General features: G+C 41.9%; 2 protein-coding genes across 2 annotated transcripts; both read right to left on the bottom strand.

Annotated features, from left to right (window-relative positions):
• Nucleotides 1-998: 998 nt before the first annotated feature.
• On the bottom strand, nt 999-8,570 carry LOC146990592 (protein NLRC3-like). The gene is made up of 4 exons (XM_085795796.1): nt 8,485-8,570; nt 3,158-3,407; nt 2,966-3,034; nt 999-2,843 (listed from the first exon to the last, which is right to left on the bottom strand). The coding sequence occupies exons 2-4, from the start codon at nt 3,396-3,398 to the stop codon at nt 1,174-1,176; spliced, it is 1,980 nt and encodes a 659-aa protein (XP_085651922.1). The 5' UTR covers nt 3,399-3,407; nt 8,485-8,570; the 3' UTR covers nt 999-1,173.
• On the bottom strand, nt 5,828-8,572 carry LOC146990591 (protein NLRC3-like). The gene is made up of 5 exons (XM_085804254.1): nt 8,481-8,572; nt 8,027-8,275; nt 7,844-7,903; nt 6,062-7,721; nt 5,828-5,915 (listed from the first exon to the last, which is right to left on the bottom strand). Exons 2-5 carry the CDS (start codon nt 8,268-8,270, stop codon nt 5,828-5,830), a joined length of 2,052 nt encoding a protein of 683 aa, XP_085660380.1. The 5' UTR covers nt 8,271-8,275; nt 8,481-8,572.
• Nucleotides 8,573-14,570: the final 5,998 nt, after the last annotated feature.

Here is a 14,570-nt window from a genome sequence, read left to right as displayed (position 1 = left end):
TGATTTGACAAATTATCATTTCCACAACACTTTTTTTTTAAAATCACTTTATTTATTCTGGTGGAAATAAAATATTATGACATAGCCTACAGAAAAATTATTCATACAATTAAACAATGAACCAAGATAAGATAAAACAAGATAAGGCATTCCTTTATTTTTCCCACTCTGGTGGAAATGTACAGTATTGTAGCAGCGAAAGGAATAAAGACCACAAATAATAAATATAAAGAAATAAAAATCTATATTTGTAAAATAAATAAATAAGCATGTACAGAAACATGTACAGTCCAGTGGTGAATAGCAAAATATACAAAGAATTGATTCATCATGTACAGATTTATATAATTGGTACTGGATACACATATACATATACACTGTACAACAATCATTGTAGTGTAAAAGAAATGCCAGAAATGAGAAATAAATATTTAAATATGACAGTGTCTCAAAGGATAGCATACCATATAAACGTAATCCAAAATGAAGCTGCAATGGGTTTCAATCTGACCTGTTTCAACCTCCTCTCTCTCTCTACAACTGACTTTTCTGTCTCTCTGCACAGTTTTATTGAAATAAATACCACAGTAGCGCCTCAATAAAAGACCGACTTGGTATCAGCATGTCTATGATGAAATATGAGACTGTATAAGAGAGAAACGGTAGACACGGAGGAGGTATTACATCGGATGCACATAACTGCCAGGAGCTCCACTGGAAAAAATACCTGAAAAAGGGACAAGGCGTTGAGCAGAAGACATGTGCAGATGTTTATTTAGTTAACTAATATGCTTAGATATACACTGTATTACATACAGCTCCAACAAAGTCCTTAAAGGTGTCACATTGATAAACCTGACTTGATTTCAATAGGTTCTGTCTGCAGTAAGACTCTACGTACCTCATGATCACTTTCCTGCGTTGTTGACCAATGACCTTGTCCATAATCACCAGATAGGTGCTTTCGTCCCTTGCACGGCCTTCTGTAACTACCTCCTGTAATATCCGGAACAACACTCTGGAAAGAGACACAGATGAGAAGTGTAAGGTCCAGGTATCTCAGACTAGAGGAATGGGAACAGGACAGGGAGAGCCCCATCGCTTCTCTCTGAGGTGTTATCAACAACAATAATAAGCATGATCACAACTGATTTTTCTTCTCATTCCCTTTACTTACTTATGAGCAGCAGATCCCTTTGCTGCTTTCACTTTCTCTAATTTCAGGTAGCACTGAATCTCCTCCTGTAGAAAAGGATCCTTCAGTTCACGCAGACATTCAAACAGACTGAAGACCTTCTCTGGAGGCAGTTTCTCTTTGACCTTTCTCTTGATGTACTGGATTATTTCCTCGTTTGTTTCAGAGCAGCTTCCTGTCTGTGTCAGCAGACCTCGTAGGAGACTCTGATTGGTCTTCAAGGAAAGACCCAGGAGGAAGCGAAGAACCAAGTCCAGGTGTCCATTTGGACTCTGTAAGGCTGTGTCTACAGCGCTCTGATAGAAGTCTAGAAATGTACCTTTTCTTGTGGTCAGTCTTTGGAATATTGGTTGTTGTTGTGACATCAGGTTGAGTCCAGAGTTGATGAAGGTCAGATGGACATGAAGAGCAGCCAGAAACTCCTGAACAGTCAGATGGACGAAGGAGAACACCTTGTCCTGGTACAGGCCGCTCTCCTCTTTAAAGATCTGTGTGAACACTCCTGAGTACATTGAGGCTGCTCTGATATCGATGCCACACTCTGTCAGGTCTGATTCATAGAAGATCAGGTTTCCTTTCTGCAGCTGCTCAAAAGCAAGCTCTCGAAGAGTCTCAATCATCTTCCTGCTCTCTGGACTCCAGTGTGGATCTGTACCAGTTCTTCCATCGTACTTGATGTTCTTCAGTTTCAGTTGAACCACCAGGAAGTGGATGTACATCTCAGTCAGGGTCTTGGGCAGCTCTCCTCCCTCTGTGGTCTTCAACAGCTTCTCCAGAACTGTAGCAGTGATCCAGCCGAAGACTGGGATGTGGCACATGATGTGGAGGCTTTGTGATCTCTTGATGTGGGCGATGATCTTTCTGGTTTGCCTTTCATCTCTGAACCTCTTCCTGAAGTACTCCTCCTTCTGTGGGTCAGTGAACCCTCTGACCTCTGTCACCATGTCAACACACTCAGGAGGGATCTGATTGGCTGCTGCAGGTCTTGTGGTTATCCAGAGGCGAGCAGAGGGAAGCAGTTTCCCCCTGATGAGGTTGATCAGCAGCACGTCCACTGAGGTGGACTCTGTCACATCAGTCAGGATCTCAGTGTTGTGGAAGTCCAGAGGAGGTCGACACTCGTCCAGACCGTCAAAGATGAAGACCACCTGGAACTGATCAAAGCTGCAGATTCCTGCTTCTTTGGTTTCAGAGAAGAAGTGATGGACAAGTTCCACCAAGCTGAACTTCTTCTCCTTCAGCACATTCAGCTCTCTGAAGGTGAAGGGAAATGTGAAGTGTATGTCCTGGTTGGTTTTGTCTTCAGCCCAGTCCAGAGTGAACTTCTGTATCAAGACTGTCTTACCAATTCCAGCCACGCCCATCGTCATCACTGTTCTGACTGCTTCGTCTCTTCCAGGTGGGACTTTAAAGATGTCTTCTAGTCTGATGGTTGTTTCAGCTCCATCTGGTTTCCTGGATGCTGTCTCAATCCTTCTGACCTCATGTTCATCATTGACCTCTCCAGTCCCTCCCTCTGTGATGTAGAGCTCTGTGTAGATCTGGTTCAGGAGGGTTGGGTTTCCTGCTTTAGCGATGCCCTCAAACACACACTTGAACTTCTTCCTCAGGTTGTGTTTCAGTTTAGGCTGGCATTTGTGAAGAGCTTCTGAAAGTACAAACAACAGATAATAGAACAACATGGTAAAGGTCTGGTCACAACAGATCTCAGTGAAATTAGTCCCAACATAGACAGAATTTTTTGGATTCTTGTACTGTTCTGAACTTTACCTGCTGCTGCTGCTGCTGCTGCTGCTGCTGAGGCTGACGGATCTTGAGGCCAAACTTGTGACCATTTTCCTGTTGGAGGAAAATTAATCTTTAATCAACCAACCCAGTTTACTTCGTCCACTGTGTGCAAATAGTTACAAAGCCAAGAGGTTTAACAAAGGTAAAACCCTGGCTGCACTTCCCATGACTGACCTTCGTTAATTCCAAGCTTCTTCAGAATGAACCACGCAACCTGCAGAGCTTTCTCAGTGTACTTGCCGAACATCAAGTCCACCGTCTTCTCTCTGCTTGCATCCTCCACATGACACCTTTTGATGGCAGGGAAACCGCCCAGTAAGTCAGGATCCTGCAGGTACCACTGGAAGCGGTCCAGCTCTTTATTTCCCAAATCCTGCAAAATGTGCAGCAGCTGCTCCTTCACAGACGGCTCCATCTTTGCCACCTGACAGAATCAGATGGTTTTAGAGCTCAGTGACACTTTTCACCAAGAATGATGCCACGGTTCATCATGGTAGGGAGTGTGACAAAAGTTTTGTGCCATTACATCCCTGGTTGATTAATAAATACACTGAACAATGGTAGGATACATCTGAGCTCTATCTTTACACAGGACAAACATGACTCACAGCAGTGATGGCCGACACCGACAGCAGACAGACGTCATTTGATTGACTTCTTCACATAACTGGTATGAATGTGTGTTGTTGTTATGACTGCTAACCCAGGTTGCTGTAACTTGCTCCTGATTGGACAAACAAAGCAGTTTGAACTGACCCGGGTTACAACCGCCCAGTCTTCTCTACAAACATTAAACACACTCTGAATTACGTCCTTAAAGATCAAGATAAAGTTAATGTGTCAAACAAACTAAACTTACCCTTTAATCCCAGTCCAAACAACAGCAGAAGTAGCCTACCGTCTTCTCGACACCTGAGGAACCGGTTTGACAGGTGAACTACTTCCTGTAGGTGAAGGGGGCAGCGGAAGAGGAGGAGGAGCAGATTTCCACAACTACTTACAACATTACCAATTCATTTTTTATTTTTTTGTTGCTTGTGATGATGTCAGAAACACGTGGGCTTCTCTCTCTCTCCATATTTACAGTTACGGTTAAAAAACCAACTCGTGTAAATACAACCAATGTGTTGCAGTTCCGGTTTCCGGCCACTAGATGTCGCCAAAGAAACGTGACAGTTGAGCCCCAGAATCCGTTTCTGCTCTTAATATCATGATATTCAATCGTAAAAATAACAGAAAAGTAAATGCTAAAAATAAATACATAAATAATTAGACTAAATAATTAAATTAGCAATTTTTTCAAATGTTTTATTATCACGGATATGTCCAGGCAGAATTTGACCTTCAGGTAACTCATGTAACAGACTGGTAACTCATGTAACAGACTGGAAAACTAATTATATTTCAGCCTCTGTCATTATGGTACACTCCATCCAAATACAACTGTTTCTGGCTCCTTTTGATTTCACTCAGACCTCTTCACATTTTCCCATTCAAATAAGACCTTATAACAGAAATGTTGTAGCCTAAGTGTGACTCCAACTGGAGTAGATATTTTACTAATGAAAAATATGCATAGACATTTGAAATATAAGTAAATAACCAAGTATAACATAAACCCAAATCTGTAATATCTAGGAGCAGATGTTTTTGATTGTGGTGTCAAACTAAGTAAAAACAAGCAAACTTCCTGGGCCAGTTTCAAAGTAAGTAACACAGCTGACGTTCCAGAAGGAGGTCACCTAAAAGGTAGTAGGCTTATGTGGTAAAAACAGTGCACACTTCACCCTAGAAACCCCGTCATCTTGATGTAAACAACTAGGACCTTCACAACAAATTTTAGATTTGAGGTCATGACCTCGGTGTGGCCATGCGTGCAAACTATAGAACTAAGAACAGATAACAGCGGAGACTATTCACATATTGTTCTACTGAGCTTCACTTATAACTGGAACACAGTCGACTCAGCTGTGACATCATTCCCCACTCCAACCAACTCCAACTATGTGTTATATGATGAACAAAACGTCATTTCCACAAAAGTCATTTCTACCACTTTATTTATTTTGGTGGGAAAAACTGGAGTGATTTAAATAGAAAAATAATTATTCATACAATGAAATAATGAACCAAAAACAGCAATCAATGTTGTGTAAAAATTCCAGAACTGAAGAGGCAGAGATATCTAAATATGACATTTCATGACACTGAATATCACAGCGTTTATAGGCCTAATCCTAAATGCAGCTGCAATGGGTTTGAATCCAACCTGTGGATCTTTGCTATTTGAAACTCCTCCCTCTCTCCCACAAACATTCATGTCTCTCTCCATTGCTCTAGTGAAATAAACGTCGGATATTCAGATAAATAATGGAGACAATACCACCCCACGTTGACGGCCTGCACATCAGAAAGTCCAGAGAGCAAGTGAACGCAAGGAGGAGGTATTACATCACAGCACATGCCGCCTTCCGCCTGTAAAAAAAAAAAAAAAAGGGACAAGATGTTAAAACTGATGCACACATCTCTACTCAACAACTCTGACGCAAAGTCTGAGATAAATGCTATGTTCAGAAATACCAATATTATTCAGCTGTAGGAACACCTTCCAAATCACACTCTAAAAAATGTTTGATTTACTTTTGAGACTTCGTCTTTTTTATTTTGATATTACCTTGTGTGTTATCCTTGATATTATTCATGTCTTTTCTTTGGTCGTAATTCAACTCCCTTTGACTTGTACTAAATTTGTAAAGCTCTTTGGCAGACTCCAATTGATATAAAAATGTTTCATATTTATCCAGTTATCCATTGCATCGAAGTGACATACCAGGAAGGGTACAGTTACCTGAGGGATTTAACCTGAATGCTCTCAAAGTGATCATTATCTCGCAGTTCATCGTTGATTATCTGTAACATTTGTTGCAAGTTTCTGGAAAAAAACACAAACAAAACATGTAAGGACCAAGTCTGTCAGACTGGAGGTGAGTACAGAGCTCCACAGCTCCTCTCTGAAAGGTTACACCTCAGAAAAAATAATGAACATAATTCCCATTTTTTCCCAGACCAGTTACTTACTTGTCAGCAGCAGATTGTTCTGCTTTCTTTGTCTCTGAAAACAGGTAGCACTGAATCTCCTCCCGTAGAAAAGGATCCTTCAGTTCATGCAGACATTCAAACAGACTGAAGACCTTCTCTGGAGGCAGTTTCTCTTTGACCTTTCTCTTGATGTACTGGATTATTTCCTCATTTGTTTCAGAGCAGCTTCCTGTCTGTGTCAGCAGACCTCGTAGGAAACTCTGATTGGTCTTCAGGGAAAGACCTAGGAGGAAGGAGAGAACCAAGTCCAGGTGTCCATTTGGACTCTGTAAGGCTGTGTCTACAGCGCTCTGGTAGAAGTCTAGAAATTTACCTTTTGTTGTGGTCAGTCTTTGGGAGGTTGGTTGTTGTTCAGACATCAGGTTGAGTCCAGAGTTGATGAAGGTCAGATGGACATGAAGAGCAGCCAGAAACTCCTGAACACTCAGATGGACGAAGCAGAACACCTTGTCCTGGTACAGGCCGCTCTCCTCTTTAAAGATCTGTGTGAAGACTCCTGAGTACATTGAGGCTGCTCTGATATCGATGCCACACTCTGTCAGGTCTGATTCATAGAAGATCAGGTTTCCTTTCTGCAGCTGCTCAAACGCCAGTTTTCCCAGAGTCTCAATCATCTTCCTGCTCTCTGGACTCCAGTGTGGATCTGTACCAGTTCTTCCATCGTACTTGATGGACTTCCGCTTCAGTTGAACCACCAGGAAGTGGATGTACATCTCAGTCAGGGTCTTGGGCAGCTCTCCTCTCCTTCTGGTCTTCAACAGCTTCTCCAGAACTGTAGCAGTGATCCAGCAGAAGACTGGGATGTGGCACATGATGTGGAGGCTTCGTGAGGTCTTGATGTGGGAGATGATCCTTCTGGCCTGCTCCTCATCTCTGAACCTCTTCCTGAAGTACTCCTCCATCTGTGGGTCAGTGAACCCTCTGACCTCTGTCACCATGTCAACACACTCAGGAGGGATCTGATTGGCTGTTGCAGGTCTTGTGGTTATCCAGAGGCGAGCAGAGGGAAGCAGTTTCCCCCTGATGAGGTTGGTCAGCAGCACGTCCACTGAGGTGGACTCTGTCACATCAGTCAGGATCTCAGTGTTGTAGAAGTCCAGAGGAAGTCGACACTCGTCCAGACCGTCAAAGATGAAGACCACCTGGAACTGATCAAACCTGCAGATTCCTGCTTCTTTGGTTTCAGAGAAGAAGTGATGGACAAGTTCCACCAAGCTGAACTTCTTCTCATTCAGCACATTCAGCTCTCTGAAGGTGAAGGGAAATGTGAAGTGTATGTCCTGGTTGGCTTTGTCTTCAGCCCAGTCCAGAGTGAACTTCTGTATCAATACTGTCTTACCAATTCCAGCCATTCCCATCGTCATCACTGTTCTGACTGCTTCGTCTCTTCCAGGTGGGGCTTTAAAGATGTCTTCTTGTCTGATGGTTGTTTCAGCCTCATCTGGTTTCCTGGATGCTGCTTCAATACATCTGACCTCATGTTCATCACTGACCTCTCCAGCCCCTCCCTCTGTGATGTAGAGCTCTGTGTAGATCTGGTTCAGGAGGGTTCGGTTTCCTGCTTTAGCGATGCCCTCAAACACACACTGGAACCTCTTCCTCAGGTTGTGTTTCAGTTTAGGCTGGCATTTGTGAAGAGCTTCTGGATGAATAAACACCAGATAATAAAACTTGGTAAAGGTCTGGTCACAACAGATCTCTGTGAAATTAGTCTCAACATAGACAGAAATATTTGGATTGTTGTACTGTTCTGAACTTTACCTGCTGCTGCTGCTGCTGCTGAGGCTGACGGATCTTGAGGCCAAACTTGTGACAATTTTCCTGTTGGAGGAAAAGGAATTTTTAAACAACCAACCCAGTTTACTTTGTCTACTGTGTGCAAATAGTTACAAAGCCAAGAGGTTTAACAAACGTAAAACCCTGGCTGCACTTCCCATGACTGACCTTTGTGAATTCCAAGCTTCTTCAGAATGAACCTCGCCACCTGCAGAGCTTTCTCAGTAGTGTACATGCTGACCATCAAGTCCACCGTCTTCTCTCTGCTTGCATCCTCCACATGACACTTTTTGATGGCAGGGAAACCGCCCATTAAGTCATCATCCTGCAGGTACCACTGGAAGCGGTCCAGCTCTTTAGTTCTCAAATTCTGCAAAATGTGCAGCAGCTGCTCCTTCACAGACGGCTCCATCTTTGCTGCCTGACAGAATCAGATGGTTTTAGAGCTCAGTGACACTTTTCACCAAGAATGAAAGGTCCAGATTACAACAATTCGTCATGGTAGGAAGTGTGACCCTATCTAGAGCCATCACATCCCTGGCTGATTGATAAATACATTTAACAATGGTAGGATAAATATGAGCCTTCCTCCATCTTTACACAGGACAAACATCAGTGTTACTCACAGCTTCGATGGCCGACAGCAGACAGACGGTATCTCAGTGTTCACTACGCTGCTCAGACACCACAGTGTCACCTCCATGGGTGTGACGACTGCTGAAAGATGGAAGAGATCAGTGGTGTAGTCTATGTCATTCACAGGTATACCACTGGAAGACTAGACTACACCACTGGAAGAGATCATTTCACTTCACTGTGACACCGAGTCAGATCATGAACTTATTCTGTTGAGCAACTTCCTGGTTCACTTAATCTACTGAGTCACGTAGAGTCTGAGATTTCAGACAGAGTCAACGTGCAAACCGTAGAACTAAGAACAGATAACAGTGGAGACTAATCACATATTGTTCTACTGAGCTTCACTTATGAATATGTGTGAATAATTGTTGTGATCCAAACTGCTGCCAAAGTCAAACTTACTCTTTGTGGGACTTCTTCTTCTTCTTCCATCAATAAACATGAACCAACAGATGTTGGATCCCACCTCGTCTGAGACATATAAGAACATACATAAAAAGTGATTTCATGTTGATTCATTTCAATTCAGTTTTATTTGATAGAGAGGGACAATGTACATTGATACACATTTTAAAATAAAATGTAAATGTACCCAATTCTGGCTACCAATCTAATTTCCATTGCCAGCCCCCCTATGCTAAAATAGAAAAAAACAAGTTAAGAAAAGTGCAAGTACAATATTTTAAAAGTCTAACTAGTTTCATGAATCTAATGTTAAGCACAGGGAGTGGTCAGTGTGTGTGCTGTGATCCTAACCCAGATCGTTGTAACTTGTTCCTGATTGGACAAACAAAGCTATTTGAAATGATCCTCTATTAACATCACACACAGACTGAAATAGCCTAGGTCATAAAAGTTAAAGTTAACAAACGGACTAAACTTACTCCGCAGGCTTATCTCAGTCCAAACAGCAGCAGAAGGACGTCTTCACTCGAGCCCTGCAGATTAAACTACTTCCTCTTCTGAGTCAGGAACAGGAAGAGAATGAGCAAGTTTTAACAATAAGATGACACGTAACCGTTTGGTTGTAACATATTTCATTTAATGTTGTTTATGATGATGTCAGACACATGCAGGCTTGTCACTTTTTCTGTATTTCTACAGCTTAAAAACAAGCTTGCGTTACCAGTTTTTCTCGATTGCTAAGACACATTTCTCGAAAGCTTCTCTCATTTTCTCTAAACTGTGAACACAAACCCCAATTTTCAAGCTACATTCACAAAACCTCAGACTCTTCTTGCAAAACCAAACTTTCACCTCAAAACAGTTCAATCTGTGCCCAGAACTGAACTATGTTGTCAAATCGTGCCCCAAGCCAATCAAAATTTAAAACACTACTGAGCAGTCACTAAACACTACATAGAAAAATAGAAAACACAATGCTCAGGACATGAAGCTGTAGAAATAAATGTTTATTGTTCACTGTATACTAAATGTATGTTGCAAAACAAAAAACCTGTGCATTTACTGTAGCACTTCTCTCCTTCCCTTTCTTTCACCCTCCTCCTTCCCTCCCCACATTCATTTCATCCCCTTTTCCTTCCTTCTTCTTTTTTCTTCCCAGTTCATCCCTCCCTCCCTCCCTCCCTCCCTCATCCTTTCTTCCTTCACCCTGTCGTCTCTCATCTTCTCCTCTTGCAAAACAAAAAACCTGTGCATTTAGCACTTGTACATAGTACAGTAAGAAAAGAACTACAAAAAAAAGAAATCCTGTGCATTTTACACGTAGCACTTGTACAGTATAAAAACAAACAGAAATCTTGTGCATTTAGCACTTGTATGCAGTATAGGCCTGCGTAAAAATAAAGTACAAAAATATAGAAATGAGAAGTGCACAACTCAGCCACAGCATCGTTTCTCTGTACTGGGTCAGGCCACAGGACTTCATCCTGAACTGGCTTACAGTATACAGTTTTTTACGATTGAATAAACACAATTTTGATTGTTTTGTTTTGTTTAGCAAAACCCAACACACGAATAGCACAACCACATACCCAATTAGCAAAACACCTTAACTCATTTGCAAAATGAACCACTCTTGTAAAAACTATACACTAACTTATCAAAACCGTATTTTTTTACCATATGAAACACACACGTTGCATATGACTTAACTCTGTTTGCACCAGTTACACTCTGCTGTTGAAAACCTTAAACACTTTCGGCTAATTCTGCTTCTAAGTGCATAGAGTAGTATGGGTGAAGCACACAGTGAATTTGCAAAACATCGCTCGGATTTGCACAACTGTAAACACAATGTCTGCTCACACTTTTTGCGAATTTCATTGCTTAAAGTTGGACCTCTTCTCCTTTGAGCTTCACCTACTCCTGCTTGAGGTCTTCCTCTTCCTCTTCCTCTTCCTCTTCCTCGGCCACGGCTATCAGTCATAATGCTCTTGTTTGTGATCACTGTCACTCACATTTCACGCGTTGCGTGAATCTCGCTACAGTACAGTAAGTTACTGTACAGTCTTTGTCACTGTACAGAGTAAACACTCTGTACTCACTAGCCTATAGCCTATAGGCACACCCCTCGCTTTCAATACAGTTTTTCTCGATTGCTAAGACACATTTCTTCTCTCATTTTCTCTAAACTGTGAACACAAACCCCAATTTTCAAGCTACATTCACAAAACCTCAGACTCTTCTTGCAAAACCAAACTTTGACCTCAAAACAGTTCAATCTGTTCTCAAAACTGAACTATGTTGCCAAATCGTGCCCCGAGTCAATCAAAATTAAAAACACTACTGAGCAGCCACTAAACACTACATAGAAAAATAGAAAACACAATGCTCAGGACATGAAGCTGTAGAAATAAATGTTTATCGTTCACTGTAGGCTAAATGCATGTTGCAAAACAAAAAACCTGTGCATTTACACTGTAGCACTTTTCTCCTTCCCTTTCTTTCACCCTCCTCCTTACCTCTCCACATCCATTTCATCCCCTTTTCCTTCCTTCTTTTTTTCTGCCCAGTTCATCCCTCCCTCCCTCCCTCCCTCCCTCATCCTTTCTTTCTTCACCCTGTCGCCTCTCATCTTCTCCTCTTGCAAAACAAAAAACCTGTGCATTTAGCACTTGTACATAGTAAAAAAAAAAGGAGTACAAAAAACAGAAATCTTGTGCATTTACACGTAGCACTTGTACAGTACAAAGACAAACAGAAATCTTGTGCATTTAGCACTTGTATGCAGTAGGCCTACGTAAAAATAAAGTACAAAAATATAGAAATGAGAAGTGCACAACTCAGCCACAGCATCGTTTCTCTGTACTGTATCAGGCCACAGGACTTCATCCTGAACTGGCTTACAGTATATGTGCCCTCACATCATTGGACACAAGTGTTATCAATTTTGAGTTGTTGTGTTCAACCGGTGAAACTTGTGCTTTACTTGTGTTTGACTTTTGCCACCTGTGCTCAGCATTTTGCAACACAGGTGCATCACAATGAAAATGTGTTGGTAAGTTGTGTCTAAACAGGTGAAAAGTGCTGATGGTTTTGCCAAAAGAGTGACTGATTCAATCAGTGGGTTCAGGCAACTGAGAATTTGGTTCAGACAACAGGGTTTAGTGTTTTAGCAATTGAGAAAAACTGTAATACACACGATATGTTGTGAGCCTCCGTCGTAGTAAAGCCCTCAGATCTACTCTTCGTGTAATAACTGCGCCACCTTGTGGCTAAACATCTACACTGAAGTCATCATAACTTCATAAGTTTTCATTTTCATTATGAATAGCCTACTATTATTGTTATTTGAAGTCGTGTCAGTCTTGACTGTGGGTGATGGGGTCCTCTATGTCTGCTAGTGTCTGTAGCCTACTAGCCTACAGTAATATTTTTGTCGACATTATTAAATTGAGGAACTTTTATTTTGAAGGGCACAGGGCAAGGAAGCACACTAGGACCCGCCCACCCACGGAAACAAAACATTGAGTGGTAAAGTCGTTTTGTTAAATAAGAACCAAAAACGAGAAAACAAACTGAAATTTTAATGTCCGTTTTTTTTTCCAAAACGAAAAAACGAAAAAACGGCTTGTTTCTGGTTTCTCCTTATGTCAATTATTCCCAGAAAACAGACTGATAAAACGTACCTTGGTCCTCGACTTGGTCCTTGGTCCAGTCAGAAAACAGACTGATAAAACGTACCTTGGTCGCCCTGGACTTTGTTTTTTATAGGCCTACTTTATCATTTATTTTTGTAACACTCTATTCAAGGTTGAGGACGACCAAGGTACGTTTTATCAGTCTGTTTTCTGGGAATAATTGACATAAGGAGAAACCAGATACAAGCCGTTTTTTCGTTTTGGAAAAAAAAACGGAAATCAAAATTTCAGTTCGTTTTCTCGTTTTTGGTTCTTATTTAACAAAACGAATTTAACACTCAATATTTTGTTTCCGTGGGTGGGCGGGTCCTAGTGTGCTTCCTTGCCCTGTGCCCTTCAAAATAAAAGTTCCTCAATTTGATAATGTCGACAAAAATATTACTGTAGGCTAGTAGGCTACAGACACTAGCAGACATAGAGGACCCCATCACCCACAGTCAAGACTGGCACGGCTTCAAATAACAATAATAGTAGGCTATTCATAATGAAAATGAGAACTTATGAAGTTATGATGACTTCAGTGTAGATGTTTAGCCACAAGGTGGCGCAGTTATTACACGAAGAGTAGATCTGAGGGCTTTACTACGACGGAGGCTCACAACATATCGTGTGTATTATTGAAAGCGAGGGGTGTGCCTATAGGCTAGTGAGAGACTGTACAGTAACTTACTGTACTGTAGCGAGATTCACGCAACGCGTGAAATGTGAGTGACAGTGATCACAAACGAGAGCATTATGACTGATAGCTCCCCTGGTAGAACAGCTCCCTCAGTAAGCTGATTCATCCACTAGTGTGGGTTCGAGTCTCAGTTTAGGTTGTACCATTAATTAATGTGTTTTCTTTTCATCATTATGATCACATGGCTTAAGTTTGAGCAAATAAATGAGCAAATGAGCATTAATTCTCCGCCGGGCCGAGGCACCAACTTCCCTGCTTGTGTACGTATTTGTCTGCAACGGCTTATGACACGCGCCGTCCCTGCAGACTGACAGCCCAGGACAGGTGCTGAAGTGTGGGAGAGGAGGGAGAGACTGGGCTCCGCGGGGCTCTTGCAACTTGCGGTGGATCAGGAAGGGTGGAGGACCGACATGACAGGGGGTCTTGGTCTCCTGTGCTGGCCAGGAAAATGCACATGTACACGTGTACATATTTAAGTACACGTTCACATCCCTATAAACATGTACACAAGCAGGGAAGTTGGTGCCTCGGCCCGGCGGAGAATTAATGCTCATTTGCTCATTTATTTGCTCAAACTTAAGCCTTATGTGATCATAATGATGAAAAGAAAACACATTAATTAATGGTACAACCTAAACTGAGACTCGAACCCACACTAGCGGATGATTCAGCTTATTGAGGGAGCTGTTCTACCAGGGGAACTATCAGTCATAATGCTCTTGTGTATGATCACTTTGTCACTCACATTTCACGCGTTGCGTGAATCTCGCTCCCCGCGAGTGAAATGGCCACTATCTGTATACTGAACGAAGTTACTGTAGCCTACAGTCTTTGTCACTGTACAGAGTAGACACTCTGTAGCCTACTCACTAGCCTATAGGCACACCCCTCGCTTTCAATAATACACACGATATGTTGTGAGCCTCCGTCGTAGTAAAGCCCTCAGATCTACTCTTCGTGTAATAACTGCGCCACCTTGTGGCTAAACATCTACACTGAAGTCATCATAACTTCATAAGTTCTCATTTTCATTATGAATAGCCTACTATTATTGTTATTTGAAGTCGTGTCAGTCTTGACTGTGGGTGATGGGGTCCTCTATGTCTGCTAGTGTCTGTAGCCTACTAGCCTACAGTAATATTTTTGTCGACATTATCAAATTGAGGAACTTTTATTTTGAAGGGCACAGGGCAAGGAAGCACACTAGGACCCGCCCACCCACGGAAACAAAATATTGAGTGGTAAATTCGTTTTGTTAAATAAGAACCAAAAACGAGAAAACAAACTGAAA

The sequence above is a fragment of the Trachurus japonicus genome, chromosome 2, assembly GCF_045865225.1.
Source record: "Trachurus japonicus isolate A0001 chromosome 2, Traja_1.0".
Taxonomy (NCBI): Eukaryota; Metazoa; Chordata; class Actinopteri; order Carangiformes; family Carangidae; genus Trachurus; species Trachurus japonicus.
Note: the sequence above shows the minus strand (reverse complement) of the source record. Positions and strands in the feature narration are given on the sequence as shown.